At 29.6% G+C, this 20,968-nt stretch overlaps 2 protein-coding genes and 2 pseudogenes across 2 annotated transcripts; 1 reads left to right on the top strand and 3 right to left on the bottom strand.

Annotated features, from left to right (window-relative positions):
• Window positions 1–1,030: 1,030 nt before the first annotated feature.
• LOC114390172 (BAG family molecular chaperone regulator 2-like) lies at window positions 1,031–2,515 on the bottom strand. The gene is made up of 2 exons (XM_028350872.1): window positions 2,142–2,515; window positions 1,031–1,464 (listed from the first exon to the last, which is right to left on the bottom strand). The coding sequence occupies exons 1-2, from the start codon at window positions 2,389–2,391 to the stop codon at window positions 1,241–1,243; spliced, it is 474 nt and encodes a 157-aa protein (XP_028206673.1). The 5' UTR covers window positions 2,392–2,515; the 3' UTR covers window positions 1,031–1,240.
• A 5,013-nt stretch (window positions 2,516–7,528) lies between these two features.
• Window positions 7,529–8,317, bottom strand: LOC114390484 (receptor-like protein EIX2). Its single transcript, XM_028351222.1, has one exon. It carries the CDS (start codon window positions 8,305–8,307, stop codon window positions 7,555–7,557), a length of 753 nt encoding a protein of 250 aa, XP_028207023.1. The 5' UTR covers window positions 8,308–8,317; the 3' UTR covers window positions 7,529–7,554.
• A 412-nt stretch (window positions 8,318–8,729) lies between these two features.
• LOC114390486 lies at window positions 8,730–10,238 on the bottom strand (annotated as a pseudogene).
• A 374-nt stretch (window positions 10,239–10,612) lies between these two features.
• On the top strand, window positions 10,613–19,237 carry LOC114391118 (annotated as a pseudogene).
• Window positions 19,238–20,968: the final 1,731 nt, after the last annotated feature.

The following is a 20,968-nucleotide window of genomic DNA, read 5'->3' on the forward strand; positions in this document are numbered from 1 at the left end:
ATAATCATGCAATATGGTTTTATATTTTTTTCATTAACATTTTAATTATGTTTATTATTTACAAAAAAAATATTATAGAATAAATAATTATATTTTTTGTTTTAATTATGATATATAATAAAATGTTTAATAGTTTTTTTAAAATATATTATTATTATGTTAAATTAAATGCACAATTTTTTTTTATCAATTTCTTATGAAAATTGATTAAACCAAATACATTTTATGTTTTTATTTTCAGAATATAAAAAAAAAAGTCAAAATAAACATATTTTTTAAATCTTGAAAATATAAAAATAAAAACAGAAAACATATGGCCTAATTTGTTCTCTGGACGCGAACAGGATCATTAAACCGAACAAATTAATAAAATATTTGACGGATTTTGAAATTGATTCTGGTAGCCAACAAGATCCAAAATTCCATTCAAGTTGCTTCCCAGTAAAGAGGCCCCCTTGTCTGTGATGGGCCCCTTCTATGACTGACCATAATAAAGCTTCGAATTATTATTATTATTATTATTATTACACATACATATAAATTCGAATAGTTCTACTGATAAAAAATCGAATAGTTTTTTTAAGGGAAAAATTGAATAGTTCTGAATCATGATTAGGACTAATTTTCATTTGACGGTTATGCAATTTTCATTTAAAAAAATGTTTTCTAGATTTGAACTAACATTCACGTCTCAAATTAAACATGCAGATTACTTTACCATCTCAACCCATCATCTGTAAATACTTTTCCCCAATTCTTTTTATACTCTATTTCATAAAATTAATCGTATACGCTTGATTGAACTATAGCCTTTTGGATCCCACAAACTGAACTTTAAAACACATAATCTGCCATCTTTTCTGAAAAAATTGTCCCAACCTTATCAAAGCTTCGCACTTTACCTTTATCATTGTTAATCTACTTTTTGTCGGCTGGCACGCGTGGGTTTATATATTTGAACATAGTACATAAACCATCATAATAAGAAAATGTTAAAATAATAAAAGGAATATTCAACACTTAAAAGACATATAAGTAATCATACTAAGCAGAATGACTTGGCATTTCATCAACTCAACATTTTTAATTGAGCGAAGGCTCCAAACAACAGATAGGGACATAATTAAGATCCTAATCTATTGCAAAAAGAAAAAAGGTTCATCACTACATTAAATTTCTCAAACTTTCATTGTGGTTAATTAATACTAATTAAAATTAATTAACGAGTTCGGTTAATTAGTCATACACTGATGGTACGACTAGGATTGTTAATGGGTTGGTTTCTTAAGCCAAGCAGTTTCTTCTCCTTTATAGCTGGATCCTCAAACAGAAGAACCTTGTCCTTGTCTCTAACCCCAACCATATGTAGATATTCATCATCCTCTCTCTCTTTACCCTTGAAGAGAAGCCTTTGCTCTCGGGGCTCAAAACTTGTTGCCAGTGACAGAATCATTTTCAATTCTCCTGCAAATAATTAGTTGTTCACAACTTTTGTCTTGCATATACCCCACATGAGGTTTATCTCTATTAATTGAAAAAATAAAAAATTTGGGTGATAAATAAGCATTGAGCAGCTTAGAAAGAAAATAAACATTTTATTTTTATTTTATTTCAATTTTCACCTAACTTAAACCCTAAAGTTAACACTTAAGGTGAGAACTACCCCAGTTATATACTACTTTTGTCTTAAATATAAAAAAAATTATTTTATCTTTATCTTAAATATAAGAAAGTTTTAATTATTTTTGTTTTGTTTAATGTGATTATTTTTAAAATATTCTTCATTCAATAGAAAATTTATGCTTGATATCAAATTCCAATGCAAGGTAGTTTAGAAAAAAAAGATTTAATTGAGATTCACACAATTTAATAAACTTAACTAATTTTTCTAATGAGTGTAAATTTTTTTTTCTTATAAATGATACAGGAGAACATATCATATTTATTAGTCAGATTTCTAACACACCTCATGTTGATGACCGAAATTTGCAAGTGATCTAATAACACTTTCGTAAACCTAACAATAATTACTAAAATATGTTATGATATTATGTTAGAATTTAAGTTTATGTGATCACATACATGCTATTTTGGCGAAATTAGAGAGTGATTATGAGAGAAATTAAAGGGGTGTGACTTACCAAAAGTTGATGTGGCCTCGATAGAAATTTCATGCGATTGTGAAACAGTTGACACTATAATTGTGATCATTCCCTCCCCAGCGCTTTGGTTGCTCTCCCTTTTCTGAACAAGCATGCCACCAGGCCTAAGTTCCCATTGGATTTCACCAATGCTTCTGCAATCCTTTTCAGTGGGTGTTGTTGCTTTGTGCCCACCATTTCCAAGCTTGGAGCTGCTTCGGCTAAACCTCATTGACCTCAACTTAATCATCTTAATTGCTTTCTGAATCTCCTTTTCTTGGAAGAACTGAAAGTGTAGTAAGAGGAGTTGAAGTAGTTGGGGCAGATATATAATACTAGAAAGCGTGCATAAGGACGAAGAAAACCACGAATAAAATATTAAGTTATGCCCTTGTGTTGCTAAAAAGCAAGACTTAAGAGAACGGGAAAAGCCAATGAGTTCGGAACACATGGAAGACAAGTGAGGCATTGTTTTTTCTGCTGATTTTGTGAATGACTATGGCACATGGGTGGTGGGTACCTGAGAACACGCTTGCTTGATTAGTGGACCAAACTCAACATTTTTTTTCCTATTAATTTCTTTTTCGATTGGTAAGTTGCTTATGTCGTTGTTCCTGTTGAAAGGAATTGAATGATTAAGATGAGTATTTTTTTTTTCTTTCTAATTTCAACTTTAAACTACTTAATTAAAAGACATAAATCACTTTTATTTATATAAGTGTTATTAATTACAAACTCGTGAGATATCAATAAGTACTAGCTAGTCTACGTACTTTTCTATTGAAATGGAAATTTTTAGTTAAGGAAAATGATACTTCTAAGGACTGGGATTCCTCTAAAGTATTATCCACTTTGGATAGAAAAAGAAGAAATCTCAATCACCCGAATAATTATGAATTTATTAAAATTATTTCTTAACAATAATTGATTTTACTTATTTTTCTTATTAAAACAAATCACTAGCTAGTTTTAAAACAAGTAAATCTTATAAATGGTATTTGTTAAAAAATAATAATTAAAAATATTTTTTAATGCATTAAATGTTCTAATTTATAAAATTGTTTTTATTTTTAATTCATTAAAATATCCTTATGAGACTTGTTAATTCTTTATTAAATAAGAGTACACCGTCTTTATATTATTTTAATTTGTTATTTTATTTTTCTTTAAAGCATTTACATCTCGCTTTTAACTTAATTTGTTACTTTATTTCATTAATTAGTTTGTTCTACTGTCAGAGTCAGAGATATTTTTTCTCAATATGTGACCCTCAAAGTTATTAAACACCAATATTGCATCACTATTATAAACTCCGAGACTTTAGAGAATAAAATCAATATTTATGGTACGTTAAATTACATGTTTTTTTAAAGAAAAAAATCACAAAGTTAATAGTAAAAAAATTTATAAAATTTATTTCATTTTATAAAATGTTAAAGTGAATAATAAGACTTATCAGAAAATAGTTATCTTAAGAATGAAAGTTACTAAGAGAGGAAAAATGCTCTTAATAATTTAATTCATATTTGTTTTCCTCTGCAAAATCGGTCATTTATATTAAAATGAATCAAAATACAGAGAAGGGTAATTTGAATACTTTAAAAAGGAAAGTGCAATTTTCCACGAAAAATTGGCATTACTAAAAAAGAATAGACCATACCTGGTCCAATTTATATATAAAACAGGAAAACCATGCTTTATTGACTGTGTCGATAAATGAACCAATGATTGAATTAAAATAAATTATGCCAAAATATAGTTTTTTTTTGTGTTGCGTTATTCTAAAGGAACATGTAAACTTGTCCTTTATGAATGATTTGTATGACAAAATATACTACAAGCTAACTACCAATCTCTTCACCCAAAAAAAAAAAAAAACTAACTAGCAATCTGCAAAGTTGATTATAAACTCCGCTGCGCTTGTATATTTTTGTGTTGAGGGAGAATCCTGTTCTTAACACATTTTCCAATCCTGCTTGCATTATGCCAACTATTATATTTTCACAATTACACATAATTTTTAGCCAACATTTTTTTTCTCACACTTATTAAAAATGTTATTAAAGATTCCATGTGTTGTGTTGTAGTATTCTCTCTAAACATAAAAACATGAAGGAGACCAAAATTGAAAGAGATACGTCATCCTTGCGATATTAATAACTAGCCCTACGTATACATACTTTTTTTTATTCGTAACCAGCCCTACATTCTGAATAATTGTCTGCAAATCTATGTACTCTAAATACATAAATAGTCAAATACCACAAAATATGTGAGATTTAATTTTAATTTATTCCGGAACATACGAATGGTTTTTTTTTAATGCTAACAATATGGATTGAACCAAGGCTCTCCTCATTTAAAGGTTTTGGTAAACAACCAATTTCAGCAAACATATATGGTTGAATGCATCTCCAAGTATTATGCCTCAAATTAGGCTAAATTCTGTTTCAAACAACACTTACTGTATGTTTGAATGGAGTATTTTAAAATTTCAAGGAGTTTAAGATTCACAAAAATTAAAATGCATCAATTAAAATTGTTGGATTTTTAAAACTAATTGTTTGGATAAACAATTTTAAATTCCTTATATTTTTTAATTCTTATATTACCTTCATTCAATTCCGTTAACAGCAGCAATTACCGTTCCACTAGCAGCATCAGCGAGATCGATCTGATCCCCTCCGACGCCATCTACGACCTCCGCTACATCGTCGAGTGCATGCTCCCCTTTGGCTACCTCCGCGAGTACATCCAGGTCTACGGTAGTGTGTGAAAATCCTCCGTAGACGTGAGCTTCCGCAAGCTCCACATTGAAAAGCTCAGCATCGAAGAAGTTCAGTGCCTCGAGTGGGAGTAGCTCGAGAACAAAATCAGACGCTAGATAAAAGCCGCCAAGGTCTGCGTCAGAACTCTCTTCGTGAGCGAGAAGAAGCTCTGTGAGAAAATCTTCGACAACGCGGAACTTTCATCGACGACACTTGCTTCATGGAGACGGTGAAAGGTCTCGCGATTCAACTCTTCAACTTCACCGAGGCGATTTGCATGATGCCTTGATGGATTTGATGCCGGATATCGACGTTGTGTTTGATTCAAAGTAGTCAGAGTCGAGTAGGGTCGCAAGGGAGTGCATGTGGGTGGAGAGGAATGAATGAAAGCAAGTGAGGTGTAGGTGGAGAGTGATGAAGGAGACCAGCATGTAGAGAGGAGTTGCTAAGAAATTAAAATTCTCTCATTTTTGCAAAGAATTTCAATTCTTTCGTTGTTTTCTGTTGAAAAAAATTCCTTATTAAAATGACCGAATTCAATTTCTCTTTAAATGATTTATCCAAACGTGTAATTTTATCTTGAAATATTTCAATTACATGATTAAAATGAATTATCCAGTTTAAAAGCTTGATTTAACTCAAATCATAACTATTGATGAAAATATAAATATAAGGTGAGTTAGATGGTTAATGAAAAAAAGAAATAAAAAAAATTATTGATTTGATATTTTATGTTAACAAAACCAACATTTGTTAATAAAAAAATTAATTATTTAGGAAAGCATAAAGTTGCTTTATTGTTACATTAAAACAAAGTAGTTCTGCATCTTCAAAATAAAAATAAAAACAAAAACATAGTATTGCTTTTGGTAAGTCTTGTGAGGAACAAAATTAAAGGAGGAGGAACAAAACTGAAAAGTTGGTTGATGATCAAGGGATTGAAGTCGAAGAGCAGCTGAGCAGGGAGACTTAAAGCGGATAGTTCTTAACTATTTTTTCCAGTTATATGCATCTCAGAATAGTGATTGTGATGTTATTAATTTTGTTCAACCTTGTGTGTCAAAGGAGGATAACAAAAGGCTGACAGCCCTTTTTACTGAAGCAGAATTTAAATGTGAACTTTTTCATATGCACCCAGAAAAATCTCCAAGCCCTGATGGGAGGAATGCGGCATTTTATCATAAATTCTGGGATCTATGTTGCAAGGATGTTTGCAAAGCTGCTTCCAAATGGCTTGAAGAAGATAAATATCCTAACATGGTTAATGATACAAATATAGTTCTTATTCCTAAGTGTGATCACCCAAATTCGATAAGGGACTTTCGCCCCATTCCCCTTTGAAACCTTAATATTAGTACCTTCTTTACAATCCCATTGGTTAATGATACACGTAAGTATGATGGTATTGAGTTATGCAACTCTTTTATGCTAATCATTATTATCAGTAGCTATTTTAGTCATTACATTTCAAGAACTCATACAAATTCTTGCCTATTTTTTAAATGAATCATTTTGTTTTACTGAAATCAAATACATGAATATGACTATAAAAATAATTTTTTACAATATTATTTACAGGATTGTTTCGAAGACATTAAGTAACAAGTTGAAGGTATTCATCGACAAATGTGTAGCAGAAGAACAATCAGCCTTCATTCAAGGTCCATCCATAATAGACAATGCACTTATGGCTACGGAGATTATCCACTACTTAAAATGGAAAAGGAAAGGTGGAAGAAGGATGTAGCGGTGAAGATAGATATAAGTATGGCCTATGACCGAGTTGACTGGAATTTTTATTTCTAAACTCTGATCAATATTTTGTTCACAAAATTTGATACATGATTAATAAAGACATCTAAAGACATCAAAACATGCACCTGAATAAAATATGTTACAAATATTGCATCGATGAATTATTAAAATAAAATAACATTTCAACAATATGAACTGTTTTTCTTTTTCTCTTATTTTCCCCTCTCAAAGTTACACTCCAGTGAAAGCAATAATAAATAGTTAGGGGTAATAAGGTTGTCTATAATTTTTGTCAAATGTGATTAATGTATTTCCACGTTCATGAATTTGATTCTCAAACTTTTAAAAACATGTGAATTTAGTCTTTTTTTTCTCTAAGAATTTATCTTGTTTTCTGAAATTTGAAATGCCCATATTTTTTATAAAGTTTGACTGCTAAATTTAGCAGTATGAAAGTATAAGGACATCGATCACGATTGACTGAAAATAGAGCGAATAAAAACACAATGTTTTCAATTTGTTGATTAAGTTCGATGAACAAATAATTTGGAAACTTCTAACAATTAGAATACTGTTAATATGAGCTTTCTGTTCAAAATACCTATTACCATTTTTTCATATGTGAAGCAATTCGTGATATATACAACTAGGGCAGAAGATAAACCATGGATTTGAAAAATAGAAGCTACAACATATCTTCTTTTGCCTTTGAGCCATCAGCAACACTTTGCCAGCTGATTCACTATAACCATACATATATATATATATAGTCTGTGAATCTGTTCAGGAACCTCATGTAAGCAATTCTCCAAGGAAGCCAAAGTAGTATTGGCCCCAATAAGCCCCAAAATTCAGTGAAGAATCCTAGCCCTAAGCTCATGTATAATCCCTTAGAAAACAGAATCATCACCATGGACTGCAGGTTCTTGAGGCTTCACTGTTGTCGGATCTCCATCTGCAGGACAACTTTTGTTAAGTTGCTCACCACAAAGATCAACATTTCCTTCTAAACTAAAGGCATCAAAGGTAGAAAGAGAGTTTTGTGACAAGTCTAGTTTGCCTAGACCATCAATTTGAGTAAGAGAAGAAGGAATTCTCCCAGTGAAATGATTTCTTGATAAGTCAAGGGAATCCAGTGAACTTAAATTCCCAATCTCATATGGAATTTCTCCACTCAGATTGTTTCTTGATAAATTCAAAGAAACTAATCCAACCAAATATCCAATCTCCTTTGGTATTTCCCCAATTAAATTATTACACGAGAGATCAATGCTCTTAAGTAACAATTCTGGATTTTTGAATCCCCGTTCCACACCTTTCCATAACCATGTTATGTCAAGCATATAATCACCCAAACTGAAAGTACCATAAACTTCAAAGTAAGTGTTATTGAACCGATAGACATGATACACTGTCACTTCTGAATTTTGATGCCCTAAACCGTAAATCCAAAGTGGCCTTCCCTCACATAAAAATGAAAACAAATCTGAAAATTTATTGTTGGAGAGCTTCAGCTCCGAAGCTTTTTGCAAAAAAGACTGAACTTTTGCTTCAAATTGATTTGAATTCAGAATTATAGACGGTCTGTTACGAAGCTTAAATGATTTATTAGGAATTGCTCCAAAGAGATTATTGTGAGACATATTTAACGTTGTCGTATTTTGCAAGATTTTCCAAAAGCCTTCTGGTACGGAATCATTAACCCCATTATCAGAAATATCAAGAACTTTGAGTCTGGAGCCAACTAGGAAAAGTGGGGCCCAACTTGCAAGATCTTAGTCCCAAGGATTGTAATTGGAAAGGAGGAACCCAACTAGGGTCAAATTTTAGAGACAATGAGTTCTTTGATAAGGATAAGGATTCTAATTTGGAAAAAGTAGAAAGATGTGATTCAGTGACCTCACCCTCCAAAAAATTTCCTGTCAAAGCAAGGTTCTCCAACTCAGAAAACAACCCAATGCTCTTAGGTAGCATGCCAGTAATCCGGTTATAAGGTAAATACGAAATCTTAAATATGTGTCTGTTGCACCATGAAGAATTTTCAATGAAGCTAGAAAGTTCCCCATTCAGCTTGTTATGTGAGAGGAATAGCCTCTGCAATGTGCACATGTTCCCAAAGAGAGATGGAATCTCTCACCTTTCAGATTGTTATTGCAGAGATAAAGATCTTCAAGAGAGTTCATTGCTTTCTCAAATCCATCTGGAATGGGACCTTCTAACAAGTTACCATCAAGGGAAAGGCTATGAAGATTGGCGGCGAAGTTGGAAATCCAGTTAAATATAGCCACTGATTTCAACAAATTTGAGCAGAGATCAAGGGAGAAAAGAGAAAATGAAGAATTGATAATGAAAGTAAATGACATAGGAAACGTGCATCCATTAGACTACAATTTTCTAGATAAAGATTTTGAAGTTTTGAGCTGAAGTTGAAACTACCTTGAAATACTAATGATGTCATATTATTATAAGAAAGGTCAAGGATCACAAGAGAAGGAAAACTTGAACCGAGAGATGACAAGACTATGTTAATGTGGGAAAGATAAAGCTCTTGGAGATTAAGGATAAAGTTTAACAACAATTGAAAGGTTGAGGATGTCAACTTATTAGAAGAAAGATCAAGAATGATAAGGGAAGTGGAAAACTTGGAATGGTAATAAAACAAAGATGGGATATCATTGTCTGACACAGAACAATCAACTAGGCTCAACTCTCTTAAGTTTGGAATAAGCTTACGAATCATTTGAAGTGATGAGAGGAGCCAAGATTATGGAATGAACTAAACTCAATATTTGTTAAGAAATTGAGATTAGACAACCATTCTGCATCCGTAGATTTGACATCAAAATTCCCACCAAGTCTCAGAGTGTGCAACATAGGAAGATTCCCAACGTGAAAAGGTATTGCTCCAAAAAGTGAATTTCCCCCAAGATCAAGATGCATCAACTGTGAGAGATTTCCAAGTTGATAAGGGATTTCTCCACGAAATTCATTGCTACCAAGACCAAGATAGTGTAAATGTGTAAGCTTTCCGAGTTCACAAGGAATGCTCCCACCAAAATAAGAAAATGAGAGATTGAGATATCTTAAGTGGGTGAACGAGCCAATGACTTTTGGAATGTGACTGAAGAACAAATCATTATAGCTTAGATCCAAATGTTTAACATTTTGCAAGTCAATCAAAGAAGTGATATTGATTGCACCTCTCAAATATTGTGTATACTGACCACGAAGACGAAGCTTTTGTACAAGAGCTGTTTCATTGTTGCATCTATTCCTTTCCATTTGCAGCAATCTCTATTAGTTTCATCGCCACTCCATGTAGACAGCATGCCATAGACATCTATGAGGCCTTCTTTGAAGTTGAGGAGTGCTATTCTCTCCCTCTCTATGCACTTTATTTCTGCACCATTGAGAATCCATGAATGGATCCTGCTGCATACCATAAAAGCAGCACAATTGCATAAAACTTTTTTGGACACCAACTGATCATTATATTTTTGCTGATATAAAAAAAGTCAGACGAGGATCAGGAATTGTGATTAATTTTTCTTGGTTTTGAAGCATGGAAGTTCGACACGATAGCAGGATTTATATAGCTGATAGTATGACTAGAAGACCAGAAAACAGGGAAGTTTCAAAACTAGAATTTTAAGTTTCCAAAATTTTAAAAGCAAGTTTCTAATTTTAGTTTAAATTTTTTTTAAAACCCGATGTTAAAATTTAGTTATAGCCTTTTCCCCCTCAATTTTTTAGTTTCAAAATTAATTCGTTTTGAAAGTTTATTAAATCCCATTAAATTAGCTTAACAACGATGATGACAATAATAACAATATTGGTAGTGATGATAGCAATAGTGGTATCTATGGTGACGGTGGCGATACTAGTGTCGATGGTGGTGGTTCTAGTAGTGGTGGTTGATGGTGTTGATGTCGGCCGGTACCGATGACCATGGCGGTGACACTAGCGTCTAGCGGTAGCGATGCTAGTAGTTATGGTGCTAATGATGAAGGTTGTAGAAGTGGTGGTGACAATGAAACAATGTTAGTGCCAATAATTATGGTGGTTGTAGTGAGAGTGTACTTTTTTTACCAGCAAATCGTTGGTTTAAGTGGTATTAGATTCGATTTTTTTACTAAGAATCTTAGATTTGAGCTTTGTGGATGAAAAAAAAATATGATTGAAAAGAAAAAATTCACTAAAGATTCTCGAATGGAGATTAGTTATCAGTAAAATCGGTGAAAACTTTGTATCAATAACATGGTTAAAAAAATGTTTTTTTAGAACTAAAAATTTAATTCAATAATGACCGGTTGGAGACTGGTATGCTCTGAAGTGATACTACAAACTGAGAGCTCATTACTCTAGTCTTGAACCTAATGAAAAGTTGCCGCCATATGGAGGGCAACATGAAGTGGGGTGTCACTATGAGGACTCTGAATCATACCTATTCACCATTGAAACTCCTTTCAACAGAGTCTTCCCTTGGAAGAGAGATTTTGTTGCTGAGTTTGATTGCAACTTCTCTTTCATGGTTCAACTACCTCTTCATCTTCACTCGTCACGTGTAACCCATTATTGAAGAATTGGATTCTGATGCAGAAGCTGAAGCTGATCCAAATACTCTTGCAGTTGAAGTTTATAATCCCCCACCATCCAAGGAATATGTTTGTTGTATTGAAAAGACTCTTCTTAGAACAAGGGGAGCTCTTGTTACAGCATTTTAGGATCGTCATTATGCTAATTATGCTTTCAATAATTGACTCTGACCCCAGTTCTATCTTAAACTAGTGATCTAGTTTGGTTAAATCAGTTCGATCAAAATTAATTATTTTTTTAAATATAATTTAATGAAAATACAAAAAATATGGTACACTTAAAAAATTGAATCAAAGACTTAAAATTTATTTAGGAGATCAATTTACTATCAAATTATCATGATTAATTATTAAACTTACGACAAAATTAATATATATACTTATATTACTTATACCAATTTGTGCGGGTCAAATACTTTGACTATAATGACCGATCCAATTCTTTAAATTATTTATAAGTGAAAAAAAAATAACCTCCTATATTATATCAGATCATTTAATTTATATATTTGGTTTCACATTTCAAATATTATTTTTTAATTATATTTTTTGAAAAATTAATAATTATAACTTTCACATAAATATTAAGTAAACTTGACATCACATCTTAACACAGAACCTTAAGATTCAGATTTATGAATCATTTTTTATTTTGTTATAAGATTTTATCTCATACTTATACTTTAATAAAAAAAATATTAAAAATAATTAATCAAATTTCATGATAGATATTAATCATCATCAAACTCGATAAGTAGAATTGGTTCACTAACCCAATTAAAAACAGGCCCTATGATATTGCCCCGTTAAGAAAAATCAATGGGTGCCAAATAGTATTGTGTTTTTTAATGTTCACGTTTAATAAAATCCCACGCAATTACCCTTGTCAGACTGCAGTAAGATAAAAAATATAACTAGTTGGCACCCATTGATTTTTCGAAACGTAGCAAGTCTCTCCTTCTACTCCGGTTTGTCCCGTAGAATTGCGAAACGTAGCAAGTCTCTAAGTAACCTAACAGTGACATTCATCAGCTACAGATGTTGAAAGAAGGGAAAACTCAATAGTTTTTTTCCCCAACTTTGTACTTTAGCGTAACCATATCCAAGCCAGTTTGACTAGCTTGTTTTCTCCTTCAGAATCAAACAATGGTGGGACCTTAGGATGCCTTTGGTTTTGAAATTCCGGAATTTGGGTCCGTTAATTGGTACCAATTACTAGCACCTAAATCTACAGTAGATAATAGATAAGCCCTTCCATTGTGTCACATGGATAATGGATTGATGAAGACACACGTTGAAGGATATGATGAAGGTAGTTCAAGTTAGTTTTTAATGTGTGAAAATGAAAGTGGTATAAAATTTATCACTTAATTTTTATTATTTTAAAATTTTATTTTTTGAATTTTATCATCAATTTTTTTTTATTTTTCTGTATTTTATCATTGTAGATGAATTTTTTACTTTACTCAAATTAGATGATTTTATAAAACTATATATCAAATTAAGAGTTTTTAAAAATTATTTATGAAAAATAGATAATTTTGACTTTTAATATTAGTTGTAATTATAATCGATGTAAAAAGTCATTTTTCTATATCGATTATAAGTACATCTGATATATAAAAAATCTAGAAAATCCCTTCCATTGTTTTATTATCAATATGATGATAAAAATGCACAAAATACAAAAATTAAATAATAAAATTTGCAAATTCTTAAAAGTATAAAATTATAAAAATAGGATGATAAAATTTACGAAAATAAAACTTGAATAATAAAATTTATAAAATAATAAAAATTTGATGATACATAAGTCTTTTTTTTTCCTATGATACACATGATAGAATTTTTTTAATCATATTATATATTATATATAGGTGTGAATTATTCTCTAATTTTAATCTTCGTTAATAACTTACTTGATGACCTATCGCAATATAATCTCTCCCTCATCTATATTAATTATTTTTCGGTAAAACTCAAACCTAAACCTTTACTGTTTAAGATATTTAAATTCAGTTTGACTACCATAATATTAGTCACTGTAATGTAATAATGGTCTGATCTATCATTTAGGTACTACAATCAAGAAAAGGAAAGCTTTAGAAAACTTTTAAATCTTTCATTGCTATCCTTGTCATTAAATTCACCACTTTGCTTTTTGTGGTGTAGACCCTTAAATTGATTAAAAGATACTATTATAATCATCCCAAAATAAATTTTTACTAAACTTTTCAATCTAAGATTAATGATTATATTTTATCAACATTTCTAATAAATATTATTTTAATTTTTAAATCTAATATTAATATTATTATTTTTTATCTATTTATTAATTTTTCTTATTTTATGTAAAATCACACTTATTTTAGAATAAAAAATATTATTTTTATAATTATGGTATTTTCTTTATATATATATATATATATATATATATATATATATAAGTACGGTAAATATATTAATTTTAGTGATAATTAATTTAAAAAAAATTGTTGACCATCTTAAAATACTTACATATTAGGAAAAACATAAATGAAAAAATTAATCACAAAAATAAAAAATATTTTTTAATTTAAAGCAGAAAAATTAACACAAAATAAAAAAACAAATAAATTCATCAATATAATATTGGTTTAAATGAATTTTAATTTTTTTAAGTAAATATTTTGCACTTTTAATATGATTTAAAAAAAACAGATGATTTTAATCCTATAATCGTATGAGCCATATAAAAAATTGGGCATAGCACGTGTTTTCTACAGGTCTAGAAATTACGTACTGTTTTTAAATCTCAGCAGACAAGACTTTGTTTAACTACTTTTTCAACAGTTAACCTGATTCTTCTCCATGTTGCCTCCTGCAATAATACCATAAATAGACCCTCTTCGTGGTTTCTTAATTTCTTATTACTTCCATTTCCCAAACCCAAAAACACTTAATTTGTAATTTTCCTCTTCTCAATCTTCTCTTGGGTTTCTCTTGCCGTGAGATTGAACATCCACCATATGCCACAAGTTGTGTAAAGGTATTTATATTTTCTCGACAAATGTTAATTGTTCATATGCCACAACTTGTGTAGAGGTACTTATATTTTATCGGAAGAGGTTAATTTTGTTAGTTTCTTTTTTTAATAGGAGCAAGTGCAACTCTGACTTTTTTTACCTTTTCTTCCTTCTTATCCACCCAACCAATCTTATAAATCTTATATATATTGTTAATTGCTTTTTTCTCTTCTAGTTATATGGGGTTCATGATCATAATATGATGACAATCCTAATGCATAATATTCTTTCGTATTTTATGCAGAGAGAGTGAAGGATCAAGCACATGCATAAGATAGAGCCTGCTGACAGAAGATAGAGAGCATAGCTGAACATACCCAACAGGGCTTTGTGTATGAGCAGTTGTTCTCTCTTTTCTTCTATCAACATATCAGTTCCTTGCCGGTTGGAAACACTCACTGAACTCTCCAAACTAAACTTAATTCTTGAAAAAAAAAATTAGCATGCATGGCAGCAGGCTTAAGTTCTCCTCTATTTCCCTTAACCTGCAGTTTTAATTTATAGGTAAATTTACTACCAGCCTCTCCTTTCATTCATATATAGAGAGAGAGACATGTTTTTTCTTCAAAAAATAATATGTTATCAATCTCTAATTTTGGATTTATTAAAATACACTGTATCTAAAAGTGTGACCTGCTAAAACATTTTTTAAAAAAGTAAAAATAAAAGTATATGACAAGAAATCAAGTTATGAAAGAATAATTCTTTTAGAATTATTTTTTCATATTCATCATTCATTTTCTTGAATTCTAATTTACACTTTAATTCATTGAAATGAACAACTAACTTGAAGTTATATTAAATTATTAAAAAATATTTTTTAATTTATTGTTATAATAATTTTCATTTAGTGTATTTGTTTTCTTGCTTACTATCATTTAACTTATTATTGAATATTTGGTTTATAGGAAGTATTAGTAAAATTAATGTTTGAAACCAATTTTTAAGCAAAATATTATTCAATCTCTATTTATGGAATTATATATATATATATATATATATATATATATATATATATATATATATATATATAAAATAAAACTTATGGTTACACGTTCTATCATTATTTAATGATTAGGATTAATTACTTATTATAATTATTATATCTTAAAAAAAAAATGATGAAAATGAAAAATAACTCTTAAAGAGTTACTCTTAAAATAAGTGAATCTTTCATTAATTATTATTATTTTTTATTATACTCTCACTGAAGTAAATTATTACAAGTTTTTCTTTTATATCTAAATAAATTTAAATTTTTTGTATATATAAACTATATTATATACGCAGTATATAAAATGAAATATTGGGATGAATATTTTTTATTATTTTATGAAATCAAGTAGGGGAATTTAGATTTAACCCGATCAACAATTTATCTAAAATTACATTAACATTTTAAATTAGAGAAATGTCAACAAAACTCTATCTCTCTCTCACATTTTCTTTTCACTACTTGCTTGATGATTTGATAGGTCTTATTTATTATTAATGATTTTATCTCTTAATTTAATCACATAAAATATTGAAAAGAAAGTGTCTGAAAGAGTATTGGTATTAGAGGTAATGAAATTATATTAGATATATTGCATTTTATATTTTTTATATCAACATATATTATCTGTACGAAACAAATGTCAACATATATTGTATGTTGAAAAGAAAGACATGTAAATGTCACCTATCCTATCTTTTTTTCTATTGTTTTGGTTTTTTTTTTTTTTTTGTATAACTATCTTTTAAATTTTGGTTGATTGACTATGCTATCTTTTATTTTGTATTTTCAATTTTCAAACTTAGTTCATTGTATAAAGCTAGTCAATAGTCATAGGCGATAGTAGTTGCTAATCCACGTATATTTAATATTTTTTTTTCAAAATTCGTATATTAATATGAGTTTTAAAAATCTGGAATTAATCAAATCATTTTGATTTATGTTTTCTTCACCGCAACATGGAGGACAAGACATGTCTATATTCAGCAATTTGTGAAATCTTTTGCTGATATTCGTAGGACACTTTTTTTTTTCTTCTGAACATTGCGTAGAACTCTTCTACTCTTGTCAAAGTAATGTTTTAAATCAGGAATGAACTTTTGGATTGGCTTTCCAAACTGGGTTTAAATCAGGAAGAGGAGAATATCATTTATCGAAACTTTCTATCTGAGCTTGCAATTGCCAATTTACCATACCCCATTCGTCATCGTTATCTAATAAGTTGTTCTATTGGTTTAAAAAATGGACACTTAATGCATGCTGTAACATTTAAATTTGGATAAATCACTTTTTTTAAAATTCTTTTAAAATAACTTATATAAATAGGTAATTACTTTTTTAAAAAAAATAAAGAAAACACGCTGTTAAGAATTAAATTTAAAAAGTGTTATGTATATTTGATCTGGAAATATATATTTAAAAATAAAATCAATTTTAAAAACTAACATCGTTGAAATAGAAATTCGAGCTCTAACAAATAAAAATAAAAAATAAAAAAAAGAAGGGGGCAGAGAGGTAATGTTGTCGCCTAAAGTCAATGCTATTACTGAATTTAAAATTTTGATGTTTATCAAACTTTTAGATTAATTCTTTTTACTGCATCAAACTTTTAGATTAATTAAATTGCGTTTTTCATGTGTTTTAAATTTATTTGTTATTTTTTTTTCACTGAATAAAAAAAATAATTATGTTATTTAAGCAGTGATGGTTATTATTAAATATACCTTAACTATATATGATTTCTTATTTCTCATTAGAGATATGGTTTGATATTTAGTCTTCATAGGCTTGATATATCTCGTCGTTGTTCAACTATGCTAATGTTAATATATACGATTTGTACACTGTATTCTTGTCTTAAAAGTCTCACATGCAGAAGAAATTTCCACAATACATTTTTAATAATTAAATTATTAAGATAATGCAGGAAATTTGGTTTTCATTTTGCATGTGGTCACAAATGTCCTATATAAACACAAGTTGCTTAATTATCATTGAGTTCATTGGAAAATTGAAGTGAAACTCAGATGGCAAGCCCAAAATTCATCAGTTTCTGTTTCCTAGTTCTTTTCGTAAGCAGCTATGGCATAACTTGCTGCCTAAGTGATATACGCCACCCAAAAGAACACGCTGCAGCATTATTTGTTTTTGGAGATTCATTATTTGATGTTGGAAACAATAATTACAGCAATACCACTGCTGATAATCAGGCAAATTACTCTCCATATGAAAAAACTGTTAAGAAAATAGAATATGATAATTTTTATTAATATTACACATTTCTAACTTGTCAAAAAAATTATTAAAGTACATGAATGTCATACATTTCTAATTTATCAAGAGAATTAGTAAGAACTTTTAAATCCAAATCATATTTAATCTCTATAATTAATTTTCTAACATAAACCTTCCTCAATTATTCAAGTGGTAGATTTTCTGATGGTCGGGTGATTCCAGATTTCATAGGTATATATATAATAGTTTTTGTTCTATGAGCTTAATTAATTAGCACCTAGCAATACCATACTAATAATATCAGAACTTTATTGCAGGTAAGTATGCTAAGTTGCCTCTAAGCCCACCATATCTATTTCCTGGTTTTCAAGGATACGTTCATGGAGTCATTTTTGCATCAGCTGGAGCTGGGCCTTTGGTTGAAACTCATCAAGGAGTGGTCTGTTGTATATTACTCTTACTCTTATTCTTTTATATAAGACTCAATTATCTAACTTGTTAAGATTAAAAAAAATGATTAATTAATTGATAATAATAAATTTATCTTAAATTAATATTTTTTTTCAGAACTATATCGGTAGTTAATTAATATTTTTTTTCTCTTCTAATTATTTATCATTATATTTTATCTCTTCTTTAAATTAGAGGTATTTTTAGTCTAAAAATAATTAATACAAAAAATATTATAGATTGAGTCTTATAAAAAGAGATATATATCATTTCAAACTTAATCATATAAATAGGAGCAGAACTATATTATTAATTAATTAAGGATGAAATTGAATATTGTTGTACTCTTTTGACTTAGGCATTAACTAATTTATTTCCAAGTGCATGCATAAGCCTATGGCATCTATATGTTTTGGTATTTAATTTCCAGGTGATAGATCTGAGAACTCAACTAAGTTATTTCAAGAAAGTCAGCTAGGTATTGAGGCAGGAACTAGGAGATGCAGAAACCACAACTCTTCTGGCCAAAGCTGTTTACTTGATTAACATTGGAACCAATGATATTTAGTCTCTCTTACAGAAAATTCGAGTGTCTTTACTGCTGAGAAATATGTCGACATGGTTGTTGGTAACCTTACAACTATGATCAAGGTATATATTAGAGGCTACTTAAAGGTTTGTTTGGATAAACCTATCCAAAAACACTTCTAAAAAAATGAAAAAATAATGAGTTTTTTCATAAACTAAAATTAGTTTATGTATAAACTAATTTGTAGAAATTTTCTAGTATAACTTCTAAAAGATGAGAGAATTTCTATAAATTAACCTATGTATAATTAAGTAAATTTAAATTTATGAAAAAATTTATTTTATTTTTTTCTTCTTATTTTCTTTTTTTAAAAGTATTTCTAGATAAGATTACCGGAACATACCCTAAACTTCTACATTCAAGTATCAGATGTTCAACTTGATATAAATTAATTATACAATTCTAAATATTGATTTATATAATCGGAAACATTAATTACATTAGGGGATTCACAAGACAGGAGGGAGGAAATTTGGGGTTCTTAACCAGTCAGTTTTGGGTTGTATTCCATTGGTCAAGGCACTAGTAAATGGATCTGAAGGTTCCTGCGTGGAAGAAGCTTCAGCACTAGCCAAACTACATAACAGTGTGCTTTCTGTGGAACTTGAGAAGTTAAAGAAACACCTAAAAGGATATTAATATTCATACGTTGATTTTTTTAACTTATCATTTGATCTTATAAACAACCCTTCAAAATATGGTAGGTGTAATGTTATGTAACTGCGGATATTTACAGTAAGTGAAAATTTAATCTCATATCTCTGTTCTGATTTTAGTGCCTTAATTTGTTGTAAAGAGTTAAAAGAAGGCGGTGTGACATGCTGTGGCAGTGGCCCTTTGATGTGATCTTTATTATATTAGGAGCAGGTCTTGATAAGTCCAAAATTGGTTCAACAAGAAATCTAAAGAGAATTTCTCACGAAATAAATATTTTTTCAATAGGCCAAAAGTTCATTTTTTTCAAAATGAATTCAATACTTATAGTATAGCTGAGGTGTAACTGAAAATGTATCAATTTATTTAATTAAAATTACAAAAATAAAAAAATATTTGATATGGATCTTTAAATTAGTTTAAGTATTCAGCAATTAAGATTCTTGAGAGTGTTTATAAGTTTTTGTTCTTTTTCACTTGGGTCTTGTCAAATATCAGTGTTAGCATTTGTTGAATGGTATCCTTTAACTATTTGATTCTACTCCTAATTATAGATCCGGTGTATTTAGACAGTTTTGGGATTCTCCTCACCCTCGAAGGAGAGATTACAGTTTCGGAGGTAAAAGAACAGGGAAACATTACGAGTTATGTGAGAATCCTAGCAATTATGTTTTTTTTTTTACTCCATTCATCCCAATGAAAGGGTTGATCAGATTATTTCCCAGCTTATGTGGAGTGGAACTTGAGAAGTTAAAGAAACACCTAAAAGGATATTAATATTCATATGTTGATTTTTTTAACTTATCATTTGATCTTATAAACAACCCTTCAAAATATGGTAGGTGTAATGTTATGTAACTGCGGATATTTACAGTAAGTGAAAATTTAATCTCATATCTCTGTTCTGATTTTAGTGCCTTAATTTGTTGTAAAGGGTTAAAAGAAGGCGGTGTGACATGCTGTGGCAGTGACCCTTTGATGTGATCTGTATTATATTAGGAGCGGGTTCAATCTTAATAAATCCGAAATTGGTTTGAATCTCTTACGAAATACACACGTATTTTTTTAATATGTCAAAAGTTCATTTTCTTCAAAATAAATTCAATATTTATAGTGTAATTGAGGTGTAGCTGAAAAGGTACTAATTTATTTAAATAAAATTACAAAAATAAAAAAATATTTGATATGAACCTTTAAATTTGTTTGAGTCTTCAACAATTAGAATGACTGTTACCATTTGTTGAATGATATCCTTTGACTATTTGATCCCGAATCATAAATCCCGTGTATTTAGATAGCTTTGGGATTCTCCTCACCCTCGAAGGAGAGATTACAGTTGCGGAGGTAAAAGAACAGTGAATGATTACGAGTTATGTGAGAATCCTAGCAATTATGTTTTTTTTTTACTCCATTCATCCCACTGAAAGGGTTGATCAGATTATTTCCCAGCTTATGTGGAGTGGAAACCAAAGAATTACTGGCCCATACAATCTCAAAGCACTATTTGAAGAATAATCCAACCATGTTAATTAAGGTCCTGTTCGGGTGATTGTCAATTTCTAGTATTCATTTTAAAATGTAATTTCTAAATGAAAACGTGTTTTACAAAAATTGGACTGATTTGGTTTTTTACATCATTTTAAAACAGTTTTCACCTCTTTTGGTAAACAATAAAAATTAGTTTATAGTTTATTGTTTATGCAATTGTTCTATGTACTAATA

The sequence above is a fragment of the Glycine soja genome, chromosome 16 (assembly GCF_004193775.1).
Source record: "Glycine soja cultivar W05 chromosome 16, ASM419377v2, whole genome shotgun sequence".
Taxonomy (NCBI): domain Eukaryota; kingdom Viridiplantae; phylum Streptophyta; class Magnoliopsida; order Fabales; family Fabaceae; genus Glycine; species Glycine soja.